Source organism: Budorcas taxicolor, chromosome 5 (assembly GCF_023091745.1).
Source record: "Budorcas taxicolor isolate Tak-1 chromosome 5, Takin1.1, whole genome shotgun sequence".
NCBI lineage: Eukaryota > Metazoa > Chordata > Mammalia > Artiodactyla > Bovidae > Budorcas > Budorcas taxicolor.
In genome coordinates, this window is record NC_068914.1 from 70,843,708 (window position 1) to 70,870,648 (window position 26,941).

The 26,941-nt window shown below is 51.6% G+C and overlaps 2 protein-coding genes across 2 annotated transcripts in view; both read right to left on the reverse strand.

Moving 5' to 3' along the window:
* Positions 1 to 4,607: 4,607 nt before the first annotated feature.
* The window catches only part of HOXC4 (homeobox C4), a 59,931-nt gene continuing 37,597 nt past the window's right edge, over positions 4,608 to 26,941 (reverse strand). Inside the window, exons 2-4 of the mRNA XM_052640486.1 lie at positions 7,298 to 7,414; positions 6,215 to 6,659; positions 4,608 to 5,731 (exon numbers count right to left, since the gene is read on the reverse strand). Coding sequence (XP_052496446.1) covers positions 5,376 to 5,731; positions 6,215 to 6,653 — 795 coding nt within the window. The 5' untranslated portion in view covers positions 6,654 to 6,659; positions 7,298 to 7,414 and the 3' untranslated portion in view covers positions 4,608 to 5,375. The remainder of the gene's footprint in view (positions 5,732 to 6,214; positions 6,660 to 7,297; positions 7,415 to 26,941) is intronic.
* HOXC5 (homeobox C5) lies at positions 25,325 to 26,691 on the reverse strand. The gene is made up of 2 exons (XM_052640493.1): positions 26,238 to 26,691; positions 25,325 to 25,539 (listed from the first exon to the last, which is right to left on the reverse strand). The coding sequence occupies exons 1-2, from the start codon at positions 26,689 to 26,691 to the stop codon at positions 25,325 to 25,327; spliced, it is 669 nt and encodes a 222-aa protein (XP_052496453.1).

The window sequence follows — 26,941 nt, forward strand, 5'->3', positions numbered from 1 at the left end:
AAAACGGAAGGTGGAATGGGGGAAGCAAAGGGAGCTTGGGCTCTGAAGGGTGAGTCCCGGGAGGTGGAGCGGAGTTCACCGCTCAGTGAACCCGCTCGGCGGGCCACGCAGCCCCCGGCCCCCGCCCCGCGCCCTATTGTCCTCCGTGAGAGCTGGGGGTCGTGACCCAGCTGAAGGCGACACCGCGCCCGCAGCGGACGCGGCGTGGAACCCCGAGCAGAAGCCGGGCCGCCTGTCGGCCTCTCGCGGTCTTTGTCGGGCTGGTCCCATTTCGGCTTCCTCCAGACCCTGGCCGCTGCCAGGAGGGGAGCGAGGACCCCCGAATGCAGGCAGCTGCTTTGTGCCCTGTTCTCTTAGGCCCGGCTTCCTGGGAAGCCAGAGGCACCTCTGGAAGCAGGAACCTAGGATTGAGCTGTTTGCAGAGCCTTCCACATGCTGTGATTTAGGGTTTCTCCGCCCCAAGTTCAAATATACTTCCCTCTCCCAAACTCTCACACTTGCAAAGACAGGGTCAGAGAGGAGTGAGAAGAGGAGCACTTCTTTGGACTGGACTCATTCCCATCACGGTTGCAGAGTGGATCCTACAGGACCCTACATCTCAGGGAATCTGGCAATTGCTGATGGGGACTGGGAAGTTAAAACGGTCCCTTTAGGTTTATTAGACTATGTAGCCCTTACTCTTTCTCAAACATCCTCTGAGACTCTTCCTACCCATCCTTGTCTCCCCTGCCTCTTAATTCATCAGTTAGCTGGGCCTGCAGGCATGGTTGTGGTTGTGGGCTTTGCTTCTGGAAGGACCCTGTTGTTCAAAGAAACTACAGAGCTGACACCAGAGAGAAGAGCAGGAAAATCCTGAGGCATAGAGGAGAGCCAAGCCAGAGAAGAGGCTCCTGGACTTGGGAGGCAGTGAGCAGACCTCGGTTTCTCTCTGCTCCCCAAGTCCAAAGGGGATCCGAGTTCCGGGAACCGTACAGATTTTAAGGCGGCTGAGAGAACCTTCCAGGTGTCCGGTTCAAACAGTGCACATTACCCTTTTTAATTCTCAAGAAGCAACGAAAACTTGGATACTCAAAGCTGCCACATGCTGCAGGAGAAAAATTAAATTGGGGCTAGTGAGATGGGATGCAGAAAAAGCAGGCCAAGGGGGGTGGTCAGTTCCATCAGAAAGACTGGTCACAGGCAAAGACTTTTTTTTTCCCTACTAAATCCCCTAAATGTTTATTTTGGGCCACTACCCATCCAGATAAATCAAGCTAACAGATTAGGAAGTTCATAAAATTGTATTCTTAGGTAATGATATCCAGAGAGGTAATAAATATTCCCGCTGCGCTGATGGCCGCTGAAGTTGGGGGTTCCTCCATCTCTTTTTTCCAAGCCTAAGAAGAATTTCTTGAAAGGGGAACATTTTCATAAAAATTAGCTCTCCAAAGTTGGGGTGCAGATAGAAGCTGTGGAAAACCATGAGAAGTGGCTTTGTGAACCACACTTCCCCAGGACTGGGCAGAAAGCTGAGAAAAAGATGGTAAAATTGCCCCAGCAGGCTTCTCCTCCCAACCATAGCACCCCCTTCAGAGTCAGTGTCTCCAATCTTAGAAAAGCAGACAAACCGTGCCTAGCAGAGGCTACCCTGGCCCCAAGCTCCGGAGAAACCCTTAACTGTTGTCTTCCTTAGCGGTCCCCCAAATACACACAGATACATACATCTAACAGCGGGAAGGCGTCCCTGGATTGCAATCGGCCAAGTCTGTGCTCAAAAAAAGCTAATGCATAGATTGCAGAGAAAACTTTGTAGGAAACTTCACACAAGCGGCAGTGAGAGGCCCTCAGACAAGCAAAGTTCCTCAATCCTTCCCCCCACCCCCGCCCCCACCCCCAGGCTCACTTTCTCCACTCTTTCTCTCCTTTGGGAGACAAGTTTCTTCGTTCCCCAGGTACACTCCTTGGCTCAGATACTCCATTTTTTCCCCAAGCAGAAGTTCACCGCTCCTGATTGGATTTCCCACCTTCCCTCCCCAAGACGCAGAGTTGAAATAAAAATTGAATGGCAAACAGAGACAGAGTTGAAACTGCTGTGCTCCTCGGCCCCAGAGCATATGAGTGCTAACTACTTACATGTCAAGGGGATTTTTGACCTGTGGGGATCTCCTGGTGCTTGGAGAGAAGGACCTTGGAAGATTGGTGTTGCCGGTTTCACCCCGTCTTCTTTTTACTTAGCCATTGGAGAGACACACACAATAAGCTAGCAGGCATTCATGCGCCTTGCCTCTCCCATTACTCGGGGCAAGAAATCCCCAGCCCCACAGAAGCTGTGGCATCCTGTCTGGAGACAGGGGGCTGAGCTAGGGCTGGCTTGGGAGGGTCGGAGCTGGGGGTGGGGGAGAGGTCAGAGGCGCTGCCGAATATAAAGGCGATAGGAGAGAAAATGCTGTGTCCTCCCCGTGAACCTGGGCTGCGTCTTCCCCACCCTCCCCCAGGCTTTCCCCCACTGTTCAATCCAACTTCAATAAAAGCCCCGACCCTCAGCTTCCCAGTGAGGCTGTAGCAGCATCCAGTGGGTCAAGGCAGCTAGAGCTAGGGGCTCAGGTTGGCCCCCTACACTGGACATCCCGCTCATCTCCGAGAGCCTGATCTCATTCCAGGTGGTCAGGTCCAAGGCAAAGGAAAGTTTTGGGGAAAGAGCAAAGAATGGAACCCACTGGAGGGAAGGCCAGAAGCCAAATTTTTCCAAAACTCAAATACAAGAGGGTTTAGTTTTATTTGTCAAACTATGGATGTCTGATGTTTCTGCTTTTCAGATCGAGAAGGACAGAGAGAGATACACAAAGAGTGACTACATGTGGATGTGTGAGAAGAGAAATTTAAAAGGAAGAGGAATTTAAAACGGAAGCTCCTAAAGAAGGAAAAATAAAAGAACTGTCCCAATCCTTTTATACTGCTTTTCTTGAACAAGAGTGTGTACCTTTAGCAAGTTCATCTTAATTTCCCTCCCCTGTGTTCATCCCTTTCACTTCAGGGAGGAGAAAGAATACATTCCCCTGAAACCAAGTGAGCAAAGTTAGGAAAAGATTATGAATCTTAATTTCCATTGCCCCCTATTTCCATCTTAACTTCCTTAAGGGATTGGAAAGACTTCCAGGTCCCCCTCTCACACCTTCCCTTTTCCTAAGAACAGCTAGACCCCCTTTTCCTGCCCCAAAGCCAATTGCATCAAGATGATGGGAGCTACAGTCAGATTTGGCCCCTAATTCACTTGATTACATAAAATCACTCCAGATAATTGTTGGCCCTGCTTCCTCACACTGTAGGCAGCATGTTTTGCTGTCCCCAGGGCACCATTGAGGGAGGGGAAAATAGACCTACAGGACCCCAGCACACACACACACACACACACACACACACACACACACACCCAGCAAGTGGTTCAAGAGGAAATAAATCCAAAGCATATCAAACAGATATTCATAACTTGGTTCCTCTGTTGCCTTTCACTCCAGAATTTGAGGAGAGAGGAGAGCGGTACCCAGGGCTTCCCTACTTATCCCAGATCTCTTCTCCCTCTCTCTTCTACTGCTGACAGCCCTCCATCCTGATATATGGATAAACTGTCGGAGAAGCTCACCAACTACCTCTTCACCTTCTCCCAACAAACAAGCAAAAATTCGAGCAGGCCTTGCTCAGAGCCTGGTCTCCAGGACTAGAATTCTTTGGAGACTTGACTTAAAGTAATCATTCAGGCAATCCAAATCAGTTTTTTTTTGTTTTTAGCCCCCAAGGAAGCAATTAAAAAAATTTTTTTTACAAGCAGGAAGCCTTGTTCCTCCAATCTCCAAGCCCTATGGAGACCTGGGAGGTTGTAGGAAGAAAGGTGATCACCCTGCCTCTCCGTGTGTCTTTTCTCAACATCTAGCAGGTCCACGATAAAAGTTGGGGGGGAGCGGGGAATAAGAGTGCTTCATTATCTCCAGGCATCAGGCTTTGAGGCCTACCCATGCAAGAGGGCCTCCCAGGCCTCTGGCCTCCACTTCACCCTTCTTTCCAAGTCTAAACAAACAGAAAAGCCATCCTGACAGGTCACTTTGCTGCTTTAGAATCACCAGCTCAAAATGTTTCTTCTTTTATGAGAACAGGCATGTTGAGAGGCATCTTCCTAATCCCTCATCCCCAAAGAATGCCCCAAAGATGAAAACTCTTCTTCGTCCCCACTCCCTAAACTTGCCTTCTAATCTGCAAATTAGGCAGGCCTACTCACCACAGGGAAGGGAGAAGAGGGGAGTCAGGAAGAGACAAAGGAGGCACCGTGCTTAACTCTAGAAAAGTGAGACCCCCAGGAGAGTCTGGCCCCTACAGACTCAGGGAGGGAGTGCCCTACTCTTCCACATCCCCTCTTCTGACGTTCTGCCCCAAACCTTTTGCTGGATCTTCTAAGGACCTTGGGAAACTGGAGTTGAGAGTTAAGATTTGTGTATTTGCTTAGAGTAAACTTCAGCAACTCTAGAGAGAAGGTGGGATGTTACCAGGCCAGAAGGAGGAGGGGGAGAAAAAGAAACCATCAGACACTGACGTAAAACTAATTCACATCCACTGGTTTATTATTGATCACGGGGCATTTCACATCGACACTAAAATTCTTTATTGCAAGTTTTACAATAATCAAGTAAATTCAGTCCAAAAACACAATAACCACGATGGGGGGTGGGGTGGGGTGTTCTACCTATAGACTGCCTCTCTGAACTGAAAGTTCATTTTTATTTTCTTTTGGCTCCTCAAACTGAACAGCTCTGAGAGGCTCTCCAGATGCATTTAGCTTTGTCTGCTGTCTTCCCCCTTATCCTCCCAGCTCCCCCCAACAATAATACAAAAGAACTTCATAGCTTTGTTCTCCTTAAAATGACTTCCCCCTCACTAACCTCCCCTGGTGCATTTTCAATGCAAAAGGCCTAAGGAAAGAGGGGGGAAGGAGGAGGAGGAGTACTGGCTTAAAAATCTCTTTCCTTTTTTCTTTTCCTCATTTCCCCTGAAATGCACCCAAACCAGACCATCACACCTTGCAATATATAATTTCTGCAGTTTTTTTCCCTTAAAAAATAAATAACCCCCCAAAATGGCCTTAAAAAAAAAAAACAACAACAAAAAACCAGCAGGTACCATGCTAAGACAACATCACATGCTTAAAAGGGTCCTTAACAGTGGAAAGGAGAGAAGGGCAGGGGGCTTGTTTATCTGTTTTGTCTGTTTGGAATTGACAAGGGGGAAGGTGGGAGGAAGAGAGAAAAGAACCAAAATATATATATATATTAAATTCTATAAATAAGAGTCAATTTGTGTGTGAGGGGAGGATGGGGGGCCTGGGATAGGGGCAGGGTGTGAGTTATGTTTTATAACCTGGTAATGTCCTCTGCCCGTTGCTGCTCCGGCGGCGTGGCGCTCTGGGAGTGGTCTTCAGAAGTGCCCGGGGTGGCTGCGGAGAGGGTGCTGGGCGCAGTGCCGGCCGGGGGCGCTGACCTGACTTTGGTGTTGGGGAGTCGGTGGTCCTTCTTCCATTTCATGCGACGGTTTTGGAACCAGATTTTGATCTGCCTCTCAGAGAGGCACAGCGAGTGGGCGATCTCGATCCTTCTTCTTCGGGTCAGGTAGCGATTGTAATGAAACTCTTTCTCTAATTCCAGGACTTGCTGCCGGGTGTAGGCTGTCCTCGAGCGCTTGGGTTCCCCTCCGTTATAATTGGGGTTCACTGAGGGGAGGGGGGAAGCAAATAGTGGGGTTCAAAGGCAGCAGGCTCCCCGCCCCCCACCCTCACCCCATCCTCAGCTCTGTTGGAACAGGAGGAGGGGGTGATGGAAATAAAGTCATCAAGCTAAATGGGTTATAAAGAAGTTGAAGGGAGCTGGAGACTTTGTAGTGTAATAAGAGGGGAATCCTCATTGTAACGACACTGAATTATTTATGCGCCCTTAGAAAGCGAGCATAGTTTTCACACATACATAACAGATCGTAGCACATGGCTCGGACTGCCCAGAGTAGCTAAGCCATAAAATTTATGGGGGATGTAATTACCCATTCTCGCTCGTAAATCCAGTTCAATTGTGCTAACCCAGAGTCGCTCCTGGAGAGAGAGGGGGAAGGAGAGAAAGGAGGACGGGGCCGGCGGGGGCCGAGGAGGGTGGGGAGCGCTGGGGAAGAGGGGAGGGGGAGAGCAAAAAGCAAAGTTGCCTACCCGTGCTAACGTGGATTTTTTTCATCCATGGGTAGACTATGGGTTGCTTGCTGGCGGCGCTGGAGGGATGGTCAGGGGCTGGCTGGCTGCAGGCTGGCGGGGCTGGGGACGGGGAGGCGGAGGCGCCTGAGAGAGGCGCCGGCTCGCAGAGCGGCTGTGATTTCTCGGGGTGGTGGTGGCCCGCCTGGGCCGGCCCGTGGCCTCGCGAATTGCCCGGCCCCTGGAGACTGGTGCAGCTATACTGGCGCTCAGGGTAGCTAGGGCGCGGAGGCGGTGGTGGGTACAGCTCCTGGTGGTGATGCTGGAATCCCGATTCCCTGGTCCGGCCGTAATATTCCGGACTGTGTTCAGGGATGTAGCTATTTTGCGAATATTCTTCGCATGGAGGAAATTTCGGATCGATGTAGTTAGAGTCCATCAAATACGAGCTCATGATCATTAATTTCTGGAGTGGAAAATAATTTTTCTCGCTTTGTCGTTTTTCTGCTCCATAAAGCCCTCCTACTAGCTAGCGACCCTGTAAAGTTACTTTCACCATGTGACTCCGCCGGCCAATCACACGGAGCAACCCAGTCCCCGGATAAGGAACCGAATCGCTTTATTCAAAATGTATCCAATTTTTTTTGTGTGTGGTGGTGGTGGTGGTGCTGGGGGGTGGTGGTGGTGATGTGGGGTTAGCTGGCAGGGGCTGGGGTGCCCCCAGTATACACCCCTCCGACTGACAACGCTCCCCTGCAAAAGGAGATGGGAAGCCCCCAGCTCCTTTCCAAAGCCTGGGCATTGGGAGGCTGTTGGGAGGCTGTGATTCAGCCCCCTCCCAGAGTCTCCCTTTGAACCTCCGGTGTACCCCTCGGGCCTCGGCTCCTGAGCTTTTCCAGAGGTCCTCATTCATGGCGATTCTGCCTCAGTCTGTGTAGGTCACGGGGCAGCGCCCCTCTTTCGCAGGAAGAGGAAGTTGAATGAGGACTGGAGTGGAGGTTGGATGGGGAGGGGCCCAGGCTGAGCCCAGGAAGCTGGTGGGCCTGTGGTACCCTCCCCATCCAAGGAGACCAGAGTCCAGCCCTCTTCTCCATACACACTCACCCAACCCTCTGGCCAGGGGGCCGGCGAGGCAGGGTCCCAGCTGGACCAGGCAGGTAGAGGCAGCGGGATGCAAATGATTCTGACGTCATTTCTGGAGGTCTGGGGGTTCAGCCCCCGCTGAAGAGAGACAGGAAGTAGTTGGCAAAAGCATAGTTCAGAAGCCTTGCCCTCCCCAAGTGCCCACTGACCCTCCCTGCCCAGCCCAGAGCAGAGGATCTCTTCCGCTGGCAGTTGTCTCTGCTCTCCTTTCTGCCTGGCCCGCTGCTTTCTGACAACTACCTCCAAGGCCGGTTCCCAAGGACTTGGGGCAAGGAGGAGAGCACTCTGCCAGGGGCCAGTCCCCTGGGATGGTGCCCAGCCAAGGCCCTGGGAGCTCTTCCTTCTCCATCCCCACAGAGGGCAGACCTAGCTAGGAGGAAGGCCTGCGTGAGTAGAGCCTGCTTCCAGCCAGGGATTGTATCCATGTAACACATGTGTTTACATGTAAACACGAATCCCCAAGGGTCAGCTCCAGGCTGCCTTCCAAAAGCTGAGGGGTAAGCTCACGAAGCCAGGGAGGCTGGGCGGGCCTTGGGGGTCTCCAGTCCATTCCTGCGCCCTCCCCTCTCTCTTGCCACCCACCCACAGGAATAGCCTTGATGGTGGGGTGGCAGGGCCATGGAGGAGGGAGGGGGCAAGAAGAACTGCTTTCTGACACTCCCCACCCCCCCAGCTAGGGGTGGCCACGTCATGCCACCAATACTAATTAACTGATCCCATAACTCAAGAGTTGGTGGGGGTGGCAGAAGGGAGAGCCCAGGGAGGGAGCTGGGTCCCCTTGTTGCACTTGATAACAATTATAGTTTAAAATCATAGCTTGCCGGGGCTCGGCTATATTTTACTTGATAACAATAAAAGTGACACATAAAGTTAACTGTTTATGTTTTATTTATTAGACTAAATCTGCCAGCGGTGGTAGGAGCGCTTGCCTCGTCGCTACAGCTTTTATAGGGCTGTAAAACGTCATAAATCAGTCTCGCGGAATCGCCCGCACTCTTTGTGTCGGCGGCGGCGCAGGGCTGGCGGCCGCTGGCTGCCTGCTCCCTCCTTTCCACGAAAAGTCGTAATGTGATTTTTTTCCCCCTCTGATTTTATTATTATGATCGCCGCTGTGATTAGTCAATCTACCTTTAATTCGCCGCCCTACGCTGCCTCCTCCCAGCCCAGCCTGGTTGACACTTGAATAAGTACCTTTTAAAACGGCATAACAACTATTTGAGGGTTTAATTAGAACATCTGCAATTAAGGGAATGAGGAGGGGAAAGGGAAAAAAATAAAACCGTTGTGAGAGGGAGGCTGAAGGCAGGAGATTCCCAACCTGTCTCTCACCACCTTTGGGATGCCAGAGAGGGTTCTCCCTTCCAAATTAGGGCTCACCCTGAGGCTGGAGAGCTGGGCCACAGCAGATGCCCCAAAGGACTGATTCCCCCTGCCTGGGCCGGTGGCCACCTTTCTTCCTGCCGTGTTCAAGCCCCCCACCCTCACCCTAGGCTCACCAAGAGCCAGTGCTCGGGAACCCCTGGAAACCTCTTGCCCAGAGGTCAGTGCCCACTCGGTGCCACTAGATGGGTGAGAGAACCGGAATTCCCTGGAGGCTGGCCACCTCTTAGAGGCGATTCTCAAATTTCCAAAGTTGGTTGAGAAAGAACTGCCCACTCTTATCCGGGATCCTCTGCGTGTGAAGATTGGCTGGTTTGGTTGGAAGAGGAGCTTGAGACTGTGAGAAGGTGAAGGCTGCTGCTTAGTTGGTAGTGATTCGGGGTTTATTACTGGTGCTGGGGGGTGGGTTAATTACAAGTTGTTAGAAGTGCCGAAGGGAAACCAATGCTGACTGCTGTCCTACATAAAAATTCTGAACCCAGCCCCAGCCCCCAACCTGGGGAGAGGCAGAGCTCCAAGAGCTCAGGTAGGGTGGGGGAAAGGTTGCTGAAGGAGAAAGCCTTCCAGCCCCACCCCCATCCTCCCTTCTAGGCCTGCACCTGGATCAGGCTGCCCCACCCTATGCTGGCCAGGAATAGTCTCACCTCCACCTGGCTCCCCTCCTCCCAGCCCTCACCGTCACCTTCTACCAGCCCTGCCCCCGCCTCAACTTGCTTTTCTTCCTTTTTTTCACCCTCTTGGGCTTGCTAGGAAGTCTTTTCCAAGGCATGGCCCATTTTACACCCCCACTCCCCAGGATTCTGAGCTCCTGCAGGTGGGTCGAGGGAAGGGGAGCACGAAACCCACTTTGGGCCAGTGCGTGTAGGTAGATCCAAGAGTTCAGATGCCTTCAACTGAATGTCAGGTCCATGTGCATTCATACTATTTATATTTATTGATGTATTAAGTGCCTCCTTATGCAGCCATAAATACACGGAGTTTTCTTTCCAGGTTTGCACAGCTAATTTGACATTCAGGTCCAGAAAGTGAAATCTGGGAGATTTCCCCAAATTTGTCCACATGCATCTACATCATTTACCAAAAAAACTCTCTTTGGGCTCCTATATCTCAGTAGCAAGAAAGTCACCTATCACATGAAGAAAACAGCAAGCCAGAGTCCACTACACAGATACACACATACAAACATTTTCACCTGGATATTACTGCGAGCATAGAAATAAGATCTCTTCTGAGGGCTCCTGTACTTAGCATTAGCTTAATGGGTTGGGGGGGCACTAAAGCAGCTCTTGTCCATGATGAATCCTTGTATCTCCTTTTGTGTTTCGCCCTCCTGGCTCCTCAGCCCAGGGATCTCCAACCCCTGCTCTGCCCTCTACCTCTCTCAGCCCCAGTTTTATTTTATTTTATTTTTTCTGATCACCTTTTGCCAGCCTCCAAACAATCACTCTCCGAATGCTACCCGCACCCCCCCCCCCATATTCTTTCTAAATCTCGATCTGGTTTCTCTTTCGGAAACGTGTTTTAGTACAAAGCGCTTCCCTTCTGACACCGCTGAAGAAAAATATGTGTCCATTGTGTGCGAGGCCTTATTGTGCCCGCATTACCATACTGACCGTTGGATAACCCATATTCCTCCCCTCCCCAGTAACAAGCTGCCGGCTGAGAGACCTCAGCGACTCCACTGATTCTCTGCTGCATTAAAATCTCACCTCTCAGACTCCCTGGATTTTCCTAGGGAGAAAAATAGTGAGAGCCAACTCAGGATTTGGCGGGCAAAGAGAGGGAAAATGAGGTGTCATTCCTTTCCCCACTCTCAGAAGGACAGGATGTGACTGTGCGCGCGCGTATATGGTTTTTGTTGTTGTTTTAGAGATTAAACATTGCAACACGTCTCTTTCCTCTTCCTCAAATAAATTTGACTTTTAGATGGTATACCATCAAGTAATTCATTCCATTTTTTTTCTCCAAGCAACTTGCAAACCCCAAAATAAAGCAAGGCTCCCATTTTCCCCGCTGTGTATATATGTATATATGTATGTGTTTTGTCCCCTTCTAATGCCAGCAGGCAGGGCTAATGTATGCAAAAGAATATGCAAATACTTAATTGATTTTTTCTTAAATCTCTTGTCAGTAAAAGTAATGAATTGGTCTAAAATGAATATAATAACCCAGACGTGTCACCAGAAAATACTCAACCTTTTTTTTCTCCTGGAATCGCTTATAGTCTCAAAAAAAAAAAAAAAGAAAGCAATCATGGAATGTTAATTTGCCCCCCTTTAAAATATTAAAGATGAATTTCTCCTGTTTGTTCGGAGACCATAGGCAGGGTCCTCTCTTGAATTTCCCCCTCCTTGCTTTGCCTTCCTTGGAATTCAATTTTCCTCAAATCTCATTTAAAGTGGCTTTTTAAAAAGTGGCCGCATTTTAATATTGGTTAGACAGAGTGACCTGCATTTCACCTCGGGTGTTTGACTTGTTCCAATAGGTCACTGCCATGGGGTTATTGATGGGGAAACTCCATTGAAATTTGTCTCTTCGCAAATGGCCTTTAGATCTTCCAGTGAGTTCAATAACTAGTTATAATGTGGAAGGGGAAAAATGAAGGCCCTGGGCTAACGAATTTGATGTTTCATTTTTATGCTGGAGAAATTGTTAGTTAGAGGTTGGGTTCCCCATCCTCTTCTTTGCTCATCCTGGCCTCACTGACCCCTGCTCCCTACTCTCATCCAAGGCTGCAGGATTATATCTTCTTTAAAACTGGGGTGGGGGTGTCCCTTTCTCTCCTTGATGAAAGCTTTAATTCTTATTTTTGTTGTTATTGAAAAATTCTGACAGTGCTGCAGGAAGCTTGCGCTGCTGAGTATTTCTAACTTGAACTTTCCTGTTAGAGGGGGGTGAAAGGACTTTTACTTTTAAAGCACTCTAAATGTGGTTTTGAAACATTTAGGAATTAGGCTGGCTTAAGGTAGCTTCCAGAGAGCTGACCTGGTGCTCCCAGAATTAAGAAGCCGATAGGAAGGTGGGATTCCTTTTGGGGTTGATGAGGGCATCTCAAGATACTCTAATCTGTTCTTGGCCTCTGAGCTTCCAGGGATTCATGGGTTGAGGAACCCTGGACTAAGGAAGGCAGAGACAAGAATAGAGGGAGAATTCCATGGAGCAGGCAAGAGAATCCTGGGTCTCCTCCAGAGTCAGAAACAGAATTCATTAATAGGGACTTGGTCCGGTAACTGCTTGCTGAACTTCATAAGGGTGCCTGGCGAAAGCCCAGTGCCCCCCAAATGATGCGTTTTCCTGGACAGAGCAGAGGGGAAATGAATGGGGTGGGTGATGAAGATTTTATAAAGTGTCCCCTTTTTTCCTAGAGTTCTTAAGGAGTGGGGGAGGAAAGGGCAGGGAAAGGGAGGAAAGGTCTTCATTTTATTCTCCCCAATTACAGCTAGGTTGGAGAGCTAGTGACTTCTCCAGAGAAGCCTCTGTGAGAAAGGGCTGTGGAGAGCTCTTCTTTGAGGCTGACCCAGCCATACCCAATCATTACCATCATTAACCTCAATAATAACAAGAACATCATTCCTTCACAAACAGAGCTCCCTGTGTGCCTTCTTTCCTTCCTCCAGAAACTGTTCCCTTTCCTTCTCTGGGGTCCCTGGGACCCCTAAGGGATCCAGTTAGCTCAGGCCCAGGTTTCCCCTTGATAAGCCTACCCACATCCCTTCCAAGCCTCCCTCCTTAGATAAGAGTCATTCCAAAGGCAAGCCTGGATTCCCAGGTTGGGGGAGTCCAGACGAGAGGAACATGTAAGTGCCTGAAACTAGGGTACCACCTTCCTCTATCCCCTTAAACCCGGAGGCAATGTCTTGGTGCCACCTGCACTCTCAGACAAACTTGCCTGGACAGATCCGGGCACTCCTGGGATCTGGGGAGCCGTTTTTCACTGCGTGCCGCAACCCCATAAAAAATGAGGGAGCCCAGGAAAGGCCCATCGGTCGGTTTCAGGATCCGGCCTGGAGGAGGACACACAGCCTGCTCTCCCCAGACGAGCGGGAATCAATAGCGATCTGTGATAAACCTCCCCGCAGCCCCTCGCGCTCCGGGCCGTGGCGGGCGAGCCCCATCCCCGGGCCACTCACCCGCCTCGGCCCATACCTTGGCCGCCTCCTCGGAACCCGGGACCCCCCCCAACCTCGGGCCTCGCCCTCTCCCCGTTTTAATTACGTGATTGATTTTCGCTTTGGCCGCGCCGGGACGCCTCTACCTTCAGACTGTTTAAGTTTTTCGGCTCCCTTTTTGCATTTCGGAGTCCTCTTGAAGGGCCGTCATTTAGAGACTGGCCCTCGGGCGGCTGGGTCGGGGCTGGGCTGCGGCCTCGCTCTACACTCCAACGAAATGGTCCTCCGGGGCTGGGCGGCGCGGCCCGCTCTGCAGCCGGCCCACCGCGCGGGGCTCCCACACTGCGCTCCTGCCCATCCGCTCTGCTGAATTATTTTGTGCTCCATTATTCTCTGATAGAAAAATATTCCGGGTTGGAGCACTCCACGCCTAGGCTCGGAGCCGGGCTGCTCGGCTTTTTTGTGTTGTCTCTTCACCGGCATGAAGTGTGTATGTCTGGGAAGGTCAGGATGGAGACCCGAGGAAGCGCTATGCCCAGGCTGCAGGCTCGGCGGGGAACTCCAGCCGCTACCCGCAAAGACCTGGCCCGGCTGGCGGCCCAGAGACGCCGGAGAAGCGGATTCGGCTGCAACTTTCCGCCACTCGGCCCGCGTGGAACCGCAGGGCCGGCGACCCCAGCCCGCAGTGGGCTGTTGGGTCTGATTTTCTCCCCACCCCCAGGCAGAGGCCCCAGCACTCCGGCAGCCCCAGCGGGCACTCGAGCGGCCTCTGGGAGGAGGCACCCGGGTCGGCAACACGCGGGTCATCCCTACACCGGAGGGACCGAAGGTGAGGCGAAGAAAGGGGAAAAGGGGAGGCATTTTCATGGACGGGAAGACCAGATTTGGGGTTGGGAGAGGACGGGGAAGACGCGAAAGTTTAAAAAGGAGCCCCTTCTCCCACCGTGGCTGACTTTCCCTGTCTCTCCTCCGGACAAAAAAAGAAAAGAAACCCTCCTTTTTCCTCCCTAAACTGCTGCTCTCCTGCTTAATCTCTCATCTATTGACAAGTAATAAACACTTCTCTGGTTATTCTCCCATGTCCTGTCCATTCTTTGATCTTTTCCAACGAGGCAAACCATGAGTTACTATTAGCCCTATTTTATGATTCTATTTTTCCCTCAGGGAGAGGAGGGAGTTGGGAATGTCTTTCTCACTGGGGAAGAAGTTCAGGGAAACTTGAATTGATCACAACCTTCTCCCCTGTCCCCCACAACCTGCAACACCCCAATCCTTGCTCCCCCAGCCCCCCTTCCCCCGCAGCAATGTTGCCGGGTAAATAAGAGTCCGCCTGCCTGGCTATTAGGATTCTGGAGACGTTGGCATCTGTAGCAATCATTAGTCAAAGCCGCGGAAGCCGAAGGAGCCGAGGAGTTGGACAGAAAAAATCTTGGAAATGATATACAGGAGCCGCGGAGGCATCAATCCCCGGCCGATAAGAGCTCGGCTGCCGGGAGTGCGGCAGCCGCTTAATTGGGCCCTGGGCACCAAGAACAATTGGCGAGGAGGCATTTATGGGTAGGGCAGAGACCCTGGCACCATTTGGGCACCCTCCAAAAATGGGAGACTTAAACATCTTTCCCCAAATTTCAAAGGCCCAGTTGTGTTGGGGAGACTCATGCTTCCCTCCCTCAACCTCTCCACCCTGGGACCCAAGAGGAGCATAGTCCTAGGACTCTTCCCTTTTCTCTCCCTTCTTAGCTGCTGTTCTGGGAGGTCCTGCAGGTTGGGGAGACTGGGCTGGGATTTCAAGTCACAGGGAAAGCCTGGAGAGAGCTGTGGTCCCTGGAGTAGGTTTTCAGGAGGCAGCTAACTCCTTTGGACTCTATTTGGTGGGAACCTTGAAGACAGCAACAGAATCACTCTCTTTAATAAGCAAAACAGCCAGAAAGATATTTGTTCCCTATCCCCAATAAAGACACTCACCTGATGTCTTTATTGACAGATAGAGAGATGAATTAAGTTTATATCCTTCTGGAGGGAGATCTATGCCCCTACATATAGATACATGTATTATGGAACCATCTCTAAATATACTTTCAAATATTTAAGTTTGCAGCAAAACTGCAAAGACTATAAAGATCTCCAAATATGTAGCTTCAATATGTAGCTATTTTATGAGTTGGGGCTTTTGCATAAATCTAGATAAATTTTTCAAAATAGAGATTGAGCAACACACTCAGAGTTTTTTTTCCAACCAAGGGGAAAGAAAAAGCTCACCAAATATTCATCCAGATATTTAGGGAGTGCTGTACCAATACATCCCAGCCTATACATCCAGCACTGTAGAGAGACTGGTAATGTGCACACAGAAATCTGACAGAGGACTGCTATGTTCACTGTGGATCTATAAATCTAAAGATCTATAAATCTGCATTTAAATGTGTAGTAGAGAGAGATGGAAAACATACATCCTATTATACATGGAGCGATCTATAAATATATTTTCCCGTATACAGCTATGGAAGTGCTCAGCTCTCTTTAAAGGCAGTGTATTTGCATCGAGCCTTAGGAATGAGGGAGATTCTCTGATGCTTGTGGGTTTGGGATGCCCCAACCCAGACTTCTCTGGGAAATGAAAGAGCGTAAACTGGAGCCTGTGCAAGTAAGTGCTAAGAGGGCCCAGGAATTCATATAATCTATGGCCTCATTTCCAGCATATGGGGCATTTCTCTGGCTATGGATAGGAGCCCTTATGTCTGGGCCTGAAAGCATCCTAACTTGTAGCCTGAACTGAGACAGAGGTAGAAGCCTCTTTACTTCTTTTCCCTTTAGCTCCCTAGCCCAAAGCTGGCAGAGACCCTTGAGAAGCAGGAGTGTCTTTAGGAGGAAAGGGTCATTAACATTACAAAATGGAGCCATTTAGATAAAATGCTTTTTTTTCTTTTTTTTTGCTACAGTTCAGTTAGTAGGGAGGCTGTGGGCTTTCACTCACACCCCAGCATGCATCTTAATTACATAAAACCCAGTCACTGACTGCAGAGAGTTTCCTCCATTCATATAATGCTAGACGATGCCTCAGTCCCATCCCCTCTCTTCATGAGCTCTCTCTTACACACCCGATGTCCCACCTTGTCAAGAAGGGTTTGGGGCTCAGGAAATGCATCACAGGGAGACGGCAGCCCCACAAGAGAGTAGTGGCCCCAGGAGTCATGGTATCTACCACCAGGGTCAGAAGCTGATTACCTTCCATGTTACTTCTTTTTTAACCGAGGGGTTGGGGGAACCAAAATCTGCATGGGCAAAAGAAAATGAAAGATGGTATGATTTTTAAATCTGGAATTTTAAGGAGAACTATGGCCATACCACCCAGAACATGCTGAATTTAGAGGGGTCAAATCACCAATGAGCCCTTTTCTTATTGGAGGCAGAGGATTTGGGGGACCCTGGACTTCCTTTGATTTTTCTGCTTTGGTTTACTGGGGAAAGGGAAGTAAGAAGGGCCCCAGGTGGGCTTGGGGAAGCGCAATCCAATCTAGTTGGCCAGTTTGGGGGAGAGTGATTTACAAAGCAAAAGCTCAAATGCTACTTCCTGAGAAGTCACCAGATCAAAACAACCTCCTCCAGGTTTTATGACCCACCACTACTCCCAACAGGAAAAGCACCCTCAATAAAGCCTCAGCCCACGCCCCCATCCTCCACCGAGAGGAGGGGGAGAGACACAATCCAAAATGAGGGACCTGACCCTTACTCTCTTCATTCACACACACACACACACACACACACACACACACACACACACACACACACACTCTGGGTTTTCCAGCTAGAAAATTAACTTTTTAAAGAAGCATTTTCTAGACAAGAATTTTCTCCATTATATGAGCAAAGAAGCAGCCCTGAGATATTTGGAGTTTGAGGCTGAAGAGTGGATTTGATCAGATAAGGATCTGGCCTCATGGTCCCACACTGCCTTCCAACCCCCCTACAACTCAACAGGCCAACAGGACACTAAAGATCACCGAGAGCCTGGCTGCCACCCTCTGTGGAGGCTGCTCCAGGGTTTGGTTTTCCAGGGAAGCAGAAAGGAAGAAACTTAACAGTTGCTTGGGTCTTGAGGGCGTGAGCGTGGAGGGGGAGGACAAATGGTCTTCAGGCTGGGCTGATGGGAAGAATGGGGCAGGACAGGGAAGTTAGTTTAAGGCTGGTTTACTGTGTCCCTCCTGGGCTTCTGACCTCTTTAATTCCATACTTGGCCACATACATATACTTTTGTGTGTTCAGGTGTGATGTTCTGGGCCGGGGGCTGGGAGAAATGGGAATCTTTCAAGGGCAGAACCTAGCCTCCTCTAGCTCTGTCAGAGGTGTGGCACATGCAGAACTAAAGAGATCCCAGGGAATTAAGCCCACACATTCCACCATCCCACCCCCCAATATGGGGCTGCACATCATGGCAGAGCTTTCTCTGTGTTTGAATCAGCTGTAGAGAAGTGGCCTCCTTCCTGTACTTGCTCCCCAGCACACCCAGAGCCTTCTGGTCAACCTTTCATTGTAGCTTCTAAGGCCTGGTCATCAGAAGCCGAACAAGGTCCTAGACAGCCCAACTTCCCCAAGTCCTAAATTTCATCTCCTTCTCACTCCCATCCCCACACAGTGGATCTTCCTAGCAGTGGAAGAAGAAAATGGATCCCAGAGTTCTATAGGCCTCAAGGACAAAGAGATCTCTATTACTTCAGCTCCTCAGTCCAGACTCCTTGGGCTCCTGGGGCCCTATCAAAGCAGTGAAGGGAGGTATCAGAAAAGGTACACCATTCAGGTTTACAAATATCTAGTAAAAAGGATGAGATATTCCTGGCCTCTAACAGTTAGCCTCTTCTTTAAATTGAATCTCAGAAAGCCAAAGAGCCCTAGCTTGGGGTCCTGAATCCAGATTCTCCCCCTTCTCCACAGCTAAGGGCTCCAGGGTCTAAAATCCCATTGAGGAGGAGGCTCAGAATAGCGCTTGTCTCTTCAGGAAAAGAAAGCACAGAACTCAAGGCCTGGACAATGATGTTTCCGCTGAGAAACTCAACCCAAAGTAATTACACAAAGAGAGGGAGAGGCAAAGAGACAGATAAAGTTGACCTGGATATTAGGAGGGGCTGAGGCAATAAAAGCTCTCTTCCCAGTGCCTGCTTAGAAGGAGCCAGCCACGCCCTTCCCCCCTTCTTGCCTTACTTTCATGGAATCTGGAAACTCCAGCATGGGATATCCACACTAGAGGTGAGGATTGGTCTTAGACAAGATTACACCATCTACCAGGGAAAAATAAGTTTGTGTGCCCTAAGTCTAGTTCATGAAAGAAGTCAATAGAATGGTAGGATTGAAGGTAACTTGGGAAGTGAGGGCCCAGTGGTTTCTGAGAAGAGCTGCCCTCCCTCTGGCTTTTCATTCTAATCCTTCCCACCTGGCCTGTGGCATTGTCCCCAAATCAGCCCCACCTAGAAAGCAAACTACCACAGGGATGCTGACAGAGCCCAGCTCAAACTGGGCTATCCCTTGACATCCCCAGAGGAGGTCTTGGAGGTCTGAGGGCACCACCCATCAGAACTCCTGCTGCTCGGTCAGCTCAAAGAGGGCAGGAGATCAGCAGGGAGAAGAGGAGGTTGCTGGTGCGGTTGGGGGCGGGGGGGCGGGGGGTGCCCGGGATGGTGCTGGAACTCAATCAGAAAACTAGCCCTGCAACAAAGCCCTGGAGACTGAGGGATGGGGGGTGAAATGCCTGGGTCTGGACCTGAAAAGCAAGTCAGTTGGCTCAGGGCCCAGTCCAAGTGTTCAGGAGACACAAGCACTCCTACCATACACGCACACTGTCTGCACCATCAGATGTTTTGCTTAGGAATAGTTTATCACCCATTGCTTATTCTGACCTGACCCATGTAAATATAAACACTAAAACCTACATCTTCAGTGGCTGTGTCCTTTGATAGCCATTGGCCAGGACAAAGCAGCAGCAGCAGCGGTGTTTCTTGTAAAAAGAATGGAAAGGAAGGGGACTTAAATCCATCAACTGTTTCATATGAGAGCAGTGAGGCAAGGGTCCTGGTTTTCTGTGCTGATTCCCTTTTCCAGACTTGAAGTTACTCAACAAACTAAAGGTACCAAACACAACTTTCAAAAAGTCTCCACTTTTGCTGCCTTCCCCAACCATGCCAGAGGCACTTTGATAAAGCTAGTGACTTCTGGAGCATTTCCAGGAAGAAAATTGAAAGAGATCGCTTCTAATCACTCCACCTGTGCTCAAAAGGATCGGAAGAGGAAAAAAAATGAAAAGGTGTGCAAGGTGTCTAGGGAATAATCACAGAATTTGAATTCAGGGCTGGAGTTTGCATCCACACCCACTGTACAGCCTAATCGAAAGGGCATATCTATAAAGTGCAGGGAGTTGGGTAGGATCACACAGGAGAACATGGGAGTAATGCAGAGGATGCCCACACAACTTCCAGTCCCAGTACAATTGAGATTGACTTCGAAATACAACTTTGTTAGAACTAGAGGACAAAAGCCGAGGACTCCTGAGAGCTGGGTAAGGGACAGAGGGAAGGGGCTAGAATATTCTCAGCATCACTTATTCCCTTCACATCATAGAGAGGGAGGACCCAGAAACTAAAGAGGGTGTGGGGAGGGAGGAGGAAGAAGAGAGCAGGGAAGGGTGAGACCCTTTTTGGCTGATTGGTTAGTGGAGGCCATGTGACCCTGCTTAGCACATTTCTGATTGGTTGCTTGACCTCTTCTAGGGTTAAAGACCTAGAAACAATATTAAAAGCTTTCCAGGTTAGTTGGGGCACCTGATGGACTGCCCATCCCCCTACTCTAGAGAAACCTCAAATTCCAGTGTGGGGGAGGGGTTGGAGAACCAAAAATTTCAAGACCTGTTGTACTACTACTTCCGTTTCTATTAGTCCTACAAAACAAAAGAAGAAAAAGAAAAAAAAAAAAACCGCTCTGGCAAATTATTTGAGAGGAAGGAGGATCTATTAAGGGGTGATAATTACATGGAACTTTTGAGCCTAAGAAACAGGAAAAGAGGACGAGGAAGCTATAGAAACCCTCCAAGAGATGCTATGTAAGTCTATAAGATAGAAACACGCTCACCCCGCTACACAGAGCTGACAGAACTAGGCCTGAGATCTCGCCAGGAGTGAGGAAGGTGGGAAGTCTTGCCTGGGTGTGGAACTTTGGCCCTGCTTAAATTCTTTATTGAAGACCATTAGATTTGCTCCCTGAGGTATTAGGGAGGCCAGAGGGAGGGGAAGAGTCAAGTTATAGACCAAGGGAGACTCCCATCTCCCTGCTGCTTGAATGGAAAGTTTCCAGAAACTCTCCAAATTGGACTGGTGGGGAGGAGGAGAAGGGAGGAAGGCCCATAAAGAACAGGAAAGTTAATTTTCCATTGGGCCACTGGAAAGAGTCCGTTGGGATCCTACCACTTTCCCGGAACATAAAGGTGTGGGAGGCTGGTGGGGCAGGTGGGTTGTGAGGGACTGAGAACCCAGAGGGGAGGCTTCTGGACTTCTCCACCAGGTTGCCTGTGCTCCTCACACAGGCGACAGTCCCCTGAGGGATGCGGCTCCAGCTCTGACGCCCAGTGCCCAGTGTCTTTGGGTCTCTGTCCCCTTTCACCCTTCCAGAGTCTGCCTGGGCTCCCTGCCTCTGCTTGATTGCCTGCTTCTGCCTCAGTCTCTTGGGCGGCAGGGGCTCAGTAACAGTGTCCTCTTCCAGTCACCCAACCGCACCTCTCCACACCGCAGGCACCCAGAGTTGCTAGCCCCCAAGGCAGTCAGTCCCTCCAGGAGGCTCACTCCCTCTCCCCATCCGCTCCCCTTCCCTTTCCCAAGACTTAGACTCTACACCCTCGAAGGGCCGCCTTTTGGCCCTGCTTCCGAATCCCTGGCCCCGTCAGAGAACCTGAGTTCCTAGGTTGTCAGGTAGGGTACACACTCGCAGGTGTGGAGGACACGTGCCTCCATGCCTGACGACACCTCTAGGAAGGAACATTCCTAGAAATTTGAAGGGAGCCCAAGCCTGAGACTGGCCCCAGGGCGCAAACCCATATTGGGTCCTGAAGGCTCCATCCCCCCGAGGCCACTCTCTCCTCAGAGCTGAGGGACTTCCCTGGCCAGGCTTAATAAAGATGTTGCCTCCACTCCCACACCCATTTATACTCCACTCACAGCAGGAGCCTCCTGGCCTCCCAGGCCTAGTTTTACCTCAGGCCAGTGCTGGGAACACCAGGAAAGATCTCAACAGCTAGAGGGAGAGAGAGGCATGAAACCATACTGGCCCCAGACTGGCTAAGACCCCCAGACTGTGGAGACTGGGACAGCTGCCCATTTAGGCCTGGTGGTGAAGAAAGAAAGAATGTTCGGGGACCCCCTGGGCTCCATCCTCTACCTTTAAAATGCTTCTGCCGTTTCAGGTCGCAGGCTCAGTGGTCTCACACTCTCCTTCCCTGCCCCCCTCCCCAGCTGCCGGCCCTGCCTGGACTCCGGGCCACTGGCCAAGGCTGAACTGGCCCCTCCCCAGGACAAAGGCCCCCGAGGCCCTTTGCGCTTGCGCCTAGAGTTTACACAGTCCTACAAACACTAAACATCCCTGTGTCTGCCGCTGTCTTTCTTCCCAGTTGAGAAGGGAAAGGGGGTCAGGGAGACCTAGTGAAGCTCTAAAGAATCCAAGTCTGTCTTTACCCCAGTTAACTTGCATTTGGAGGAACTAAGGGGCTGGGAGTGGGGAGGGCTGGTCTGGGGAGACAAACTCCCCCATCCTTCTACCTCCCAGCGGCTTCTTCTCTTTCTCTCCCACCATGGCCTGGGGAGGCCTTCTTCCCCTCCCCTTAATGAGTGGGAACTGCCTCCTAGCTGGAGCGGGGTGGGGGGGGGGCCATTAAGTAAATGGGAGAAAGGGTCAGAGAGAGAGAAAATTAACTTACAGCGTTTGCCTGGGATTCATTTGCGAAGATGTAACCTCTCTCACCATCATCCCCAGCGCCGTAATCCCCTCTAACTGCCAGGCCCTCTGTCCTAGCATTAAACCTCACCAGCAGCTGCGTGGCTGGACAGTTAAGATTATATATGATGTAAATATATTGTGGGTTTGTCAGCTCTCCCTACACCATAAAACTTGGTTTAATGACATCACGTGGTCCCCCAAGAGCCACTCACGGGCTTGCCTTCAGGCCATTCACATAAATAACCTCCAAAAGTTTCAAACTCCTAAATTCACATAGAAGCCATGCGTATTTCTCTAATGCTCAGTTACACTAAAAAGCCCTTTTGCTGCTCCTTTGCCCCACCCCCCACACCCCCCTTGCAGGGTGGGGAGGGGGGGAGGAGTGGATCCTTATTTATTTACTTACTTATTTCCATAAGGACCTGTCGCCTTCAAGGTCGTGTTGATATTTTTCTTCCTATTTTTTTTTTCCTCCTCTATCCTCTAATTGTTCAGAGTGGGCCGTGTACCCCTCTTCCCACTCCCCCGGGAAGGTAAGTCATGTTTCTTCCCCTTATTTCTCACTGCCAGAGGGGGTGGGTTCCAGGGTAGAGTGGAGAATCAGGCTCCGTGGTCTCTGGCCAGACCCAGAAGCCCCTCCATTAACTCCCCAGGAGCAATGCCAAACCCTGGCACTTGAAGATTGTCCTAGGAGGCTGGCTGGTAGGGGAACCACCCCAGACTCCAACGCAGAGGCCTCTGCTCACGGTGAAAGCAGGGGTCTGGGCTGCACGCACTCCCAGTGCAGGGGAGTAGACTTGTGGCCTCTGTCTAGGTTATGGTCGCTGATGCCGCTGAAGCAGAGGCTGGGGCCTGAGCACAGGCCTGCAGACTGTGACAGAGGGTGGAAAACGGGCTGGCACGGCTCTGTCTACCCACGTCCTCCAGCTCCTCCAGGGAAAGAGGCCCAAACCCTGTGGGGAGAAGGCATCTGTGCACCCTGCTCAGCAGGTCTGCCACACTGCCTCCACCCCTGGTTTTCCCCCTGGGGTGGTGCATCCCTCCCCCCGCCGCCAATGGGGAGGAAGCACAGAGCCTCTCCCCTGGCAGTCGGGGAGGCTGGGGTGGGTGCTGGTGGGTGCCACGGCCTCTTTCTTAGTTAACTGTTACCCACTGGAGACGCCAGTGCTTCTCCATGCTTCACTGCTCGCCCAATAGTTTTACTCAGCATGGAGAAAAAATTAAAATAACTCCCTGAAGAAAATCACACATTTTATTTGAGAGGAAGGGGGCTTAAGAGAGATGAGTTAGTGCTGGGCTGGGTTGACTGCTGTGAGCTAATGGAAGAGAGACATTACGGGTGCCCTAACCTGGTGAGTGCTCTGAGAAGACGAAGGGTGTAGCCAGGGGTGCAGTTCAAGAAACTTGTGTATGACCTCCTGTGTGTTAGGCATGGAGTGAGGCAAGGCTCTTGGATCTTTCAAAAAAAAAGACAGACTGGCAGCTTAGGCAGTAGGATGCAGAGGAGTCCGTCCTTATAATAAATCCAAGTAGCATCAGCATTAATAATCATAAATATTCCCCTTCCCCCTCCCCAGATCCTCTCTGCTCCCTCTCCCTCTTGGCTGCTGGAACAGCCGCCGAGCCCAGCTCCTGAACTGGCCCCTGCCCCCCAGTGCGGGGGGCCTAGGCTTGGCTCCAGGAAATTACCCCGTCGTGGGAGGCAGGAGAGGAAATGCAGTAAAGTTTTATGGACCCTTCCCACATTTGTTTCTCCCGTAAAGTACTTCTTTCCTTCATCCCAACCCAGGAGCCTGGGGCAGAGCAGTTCTGGGCCTAGGCCAGCCTCAGGCACCACCTGAATTCTCCACGTTTCCCCCTTCTCTTTAGCTCCCCCTCCCCCTCCACACAAAATCTCTGAGACTGAGATAAATGATGGCGGACCAACAGACGCGACTCAGGCACTGGTCTACGCAGCTCTTTTCCCAGCTAATTGTCTGCATAGCCCTAGGCTCTAGGAGGTAGGGAAGACAATCTGAACATTTCCGGCCAGGCAGGTACAAACTGCAGGTTGCCCCACTGCTCCCCCACCCTCACCCAAAGTTCACACACTTCCTCCTGCAGTGCCCCTCTACCAAACAGTACCAACTGTTTCTGAGCATCGTTTGGGAGACCAAATAGGCCCCTAGACTGAGAGCTCAACCCTTCCTCTATGTCCAGCGAGGTCCCTCAGGGACCACCTAGCCTTGAGAGAGCTCTTCGAAGGCCCAGGAGGGCCTGGGTCTGAGCACCTCGGAGCCATGGATCCCTGGTCCCTGCAGATTAGCTCTGGCATGCAATGCGTGCAGCTGCCAGTCTAGAGGCCTCAGATTCACCCAGTCAGGGTGGGAGTGGGTACAGAGGCCTGAATGCTTGGGACAGCCACACACAGCACAGGAAAAGGCAGTAGAGATGGTCTGGGTGCCCTCCCCTTCCCCAAGAGGTTCTTCTTGGAGCTAGGGTTAGGAAAGGAGCTCAGTTTCACCTGCCTCTACTCAATGCTCCTAGACTCTCCTAAAATTCTTTTGAAGGAGCCGCTTGAAGGCTGTGGGCCTCCCCCAACACCCCGCAGCCCATTTAGACACTTTTCCCAATACATGCCCCCCAAACAGAGAGGAGCCACTGTATCTTTCGTCCTGTTCTCTCTTTGTCTTTATTTTGATATGACAAAATATAGTTTCAGGAAAGATGTGGAGTTAATAAATAGTTGGACAATAGCGATGGGCAGAAGGACACCGAAAGTCGTGGCAAGGACTACTGGGCAGCCAAGAGCCTCTAGGACCTTTGTGGGGTCTAGTAGCAGGGAACCCCAATAGTTGAGCTAGCTAGCGGTCTGAGGCTGGGGGCCTGAGAGGGCATGCAGAGAGCGCAGGCTGGACAGGTTTCTGGGTTTTGGGGTTGGGGGGCGCAGGTTTAGAGAGCATAGGGCAACCGAGGGGGCCCTAGGCAGACTGTCATCTCCCCCTTTCATATGCAGATCATTTAAAAAATGAGCATTCAGTTGAGTGGCTAAAAAGAAGCACCCCGAGATGGTGCCGGGGTTTGCCAAGCACAACCATGCTCTCACCAAGCCGGCAGCCCGCCTGGCCCGCCTAAGCCGGAACAAAGGAGAGGGCGAGGCCGCAAGGTCCGGGCGTGGGGCCTGCCGCGGCGGCAGGGCCCACCTGAACCCCGGCGGCCCACGCTGGGGCAGGAATTCTGAGAGGCGGCCCAAGCCAGGTTCGCTCAGCACCAGCTCCTGTGCCACAGCCGTCTGGGGGTCCCCTGCGGAACTTGCCCCGGACCTCGGTGCTGAGCAGAACTGAGGGGAGTCCGGTCGGCGCGGGCAGCCCCGCGGGAACCTGGGGTCGGTGGGGATGCGCAATGCCAAGGGAAAGAGCTTTTGTCTGAGGTGGGGAACCGGCGCTCCAGCCCCCGTTCTTGCCCCCAAGATATCTAGAGAGGAAAAACCGACAGGGAAAGGCGCGGGACCGAAGCGGGCTCGGGGTGCTCTCGGCGGGCCTCCCCGATGCCTCTAGAGAGCCTCTTTGCTTTTCATTTTGGAATCTTTCTTCCACTTCATCCTGCGGTTCTGGAACCAGATCTTGATCTGTCTCTCGTTGAGACACAAGTTGTTGGCGATCTCTATGCGCCTGCGGCGAGTGAGGTAGCGGTTAAAGTGGAATTCTTTTTCTAGTTCCAGAGTCTGGTAGCGCGTGTAACTGGTTCGGGACCGCTTGCCGTCCGTCTCTGGAATATAAACCCCCCCAAGCCAGGAAGGGGTGAACAGCGTGCGGCACCCCAGCGTCCCCATCCCAGCCCCAGGCCCCCACCCGCGGCCAGAGGGAGAAGACGCGACCGCGGCCGGACAGGCCCGGCGGGCCGCAGGCGGGCCCGGCCCAGCCCAACCTGGCCCCGGGAGAGGAGCCTCCGCCCAGGCAGGAAACTTTCCGCCGCAGCCTTCACTCAGCAGCCGGAGGGGCTGGGGGTGGGGGGAGAGGGAGACCCAGGCTCGGACCGAACAATAAGCACCCTCGAGATCCGAGCACCGGGGACCCCCCTCCCGCCCCTCCCGAGTCGCTGGAATCCTCCGGAGCCGCAAGCGGCGGCGGAGCCGGCTCCGCAGGGGAGGGAGGAGGGACCGCGGGGGGATCCCCGCTCTGGAGCCCCGCGCTCCTCACCCTTCAGATCCCTCTATTTTTTTAACTCCCTCCCTCTCCCCCAAAAATTGAATATTGCCTTTTATACACGTTTTGTTCCTATGATCCAATTATGTCGTCGTAAATTTGGGCGCACACAGCCTCTAAGCCTTTTAGTGGACAGTTTTACGAGCCATTGATGCCTGGATCGTAAAATTTATGGCCGCAGGTTTTTTTTCTTTATTTGCCCCGCATGGCCTATAAAACCCAGGCGGACCCGAGCGCGCAAAATGAAGTCCTAAAGTTTACCGTGGCTCATGTGCAGTTTGGTCATCCACGGGTAAATCTGTGGCGCGGCCGGTGGCTGGCTCAGTCCGGCAGGCTGCCCTGTCTGCGCCTGCTCCTCTTTGATCTCCCCACTGCTCTTAGCTCGCTCCTCCAGCGCTGGGCGAGCCGCCTTCTGACTGTACATCCCGGGGTTCAGAGGAGCCGCTTCATCTCTGCCCAGAGCGTGTCCCGGAGCGGCTGCGGCGCTGCAGGCGGGGCGGTCGGGGTGAGCCCGGGGATTGGCAGCCATGTCTACCCCGTGGAGAGAGTTGGAAGGCGCAGGCGGTGGGAAAGTGATGCTTAAGTCCAATCCGCCGTAGCAGTACCTGGATGCCTGCACCTCTGAGGCCGATCCATAGTTCCCACAAGTTTGCATGTTATAGGCAGGGATATTGGGGCTCTGCTTATAGAATGAATTGGCTACGTAGGAGCTCATGGCGGGGAGGGCCCAAAAAAAATTTCTGCACCCTTTTTGATTAAGGGTGATTTGTGACTCTTTGAAGTTGAGGGGTTTTTTGTTCTCCAAAGTGCACAATTTATAGGTGGAGATATCTCTTTCTTTATCCTATGCGCTCTTCCCAAATAAGGGAGCCTTAAATAGAGTCACGTGACTCGAGCGGCCACTCATAAATTTGGCTTGATGACCTCCGGGAGGTTAGTGATGGAAGCCGGCGAAACGCATCTTG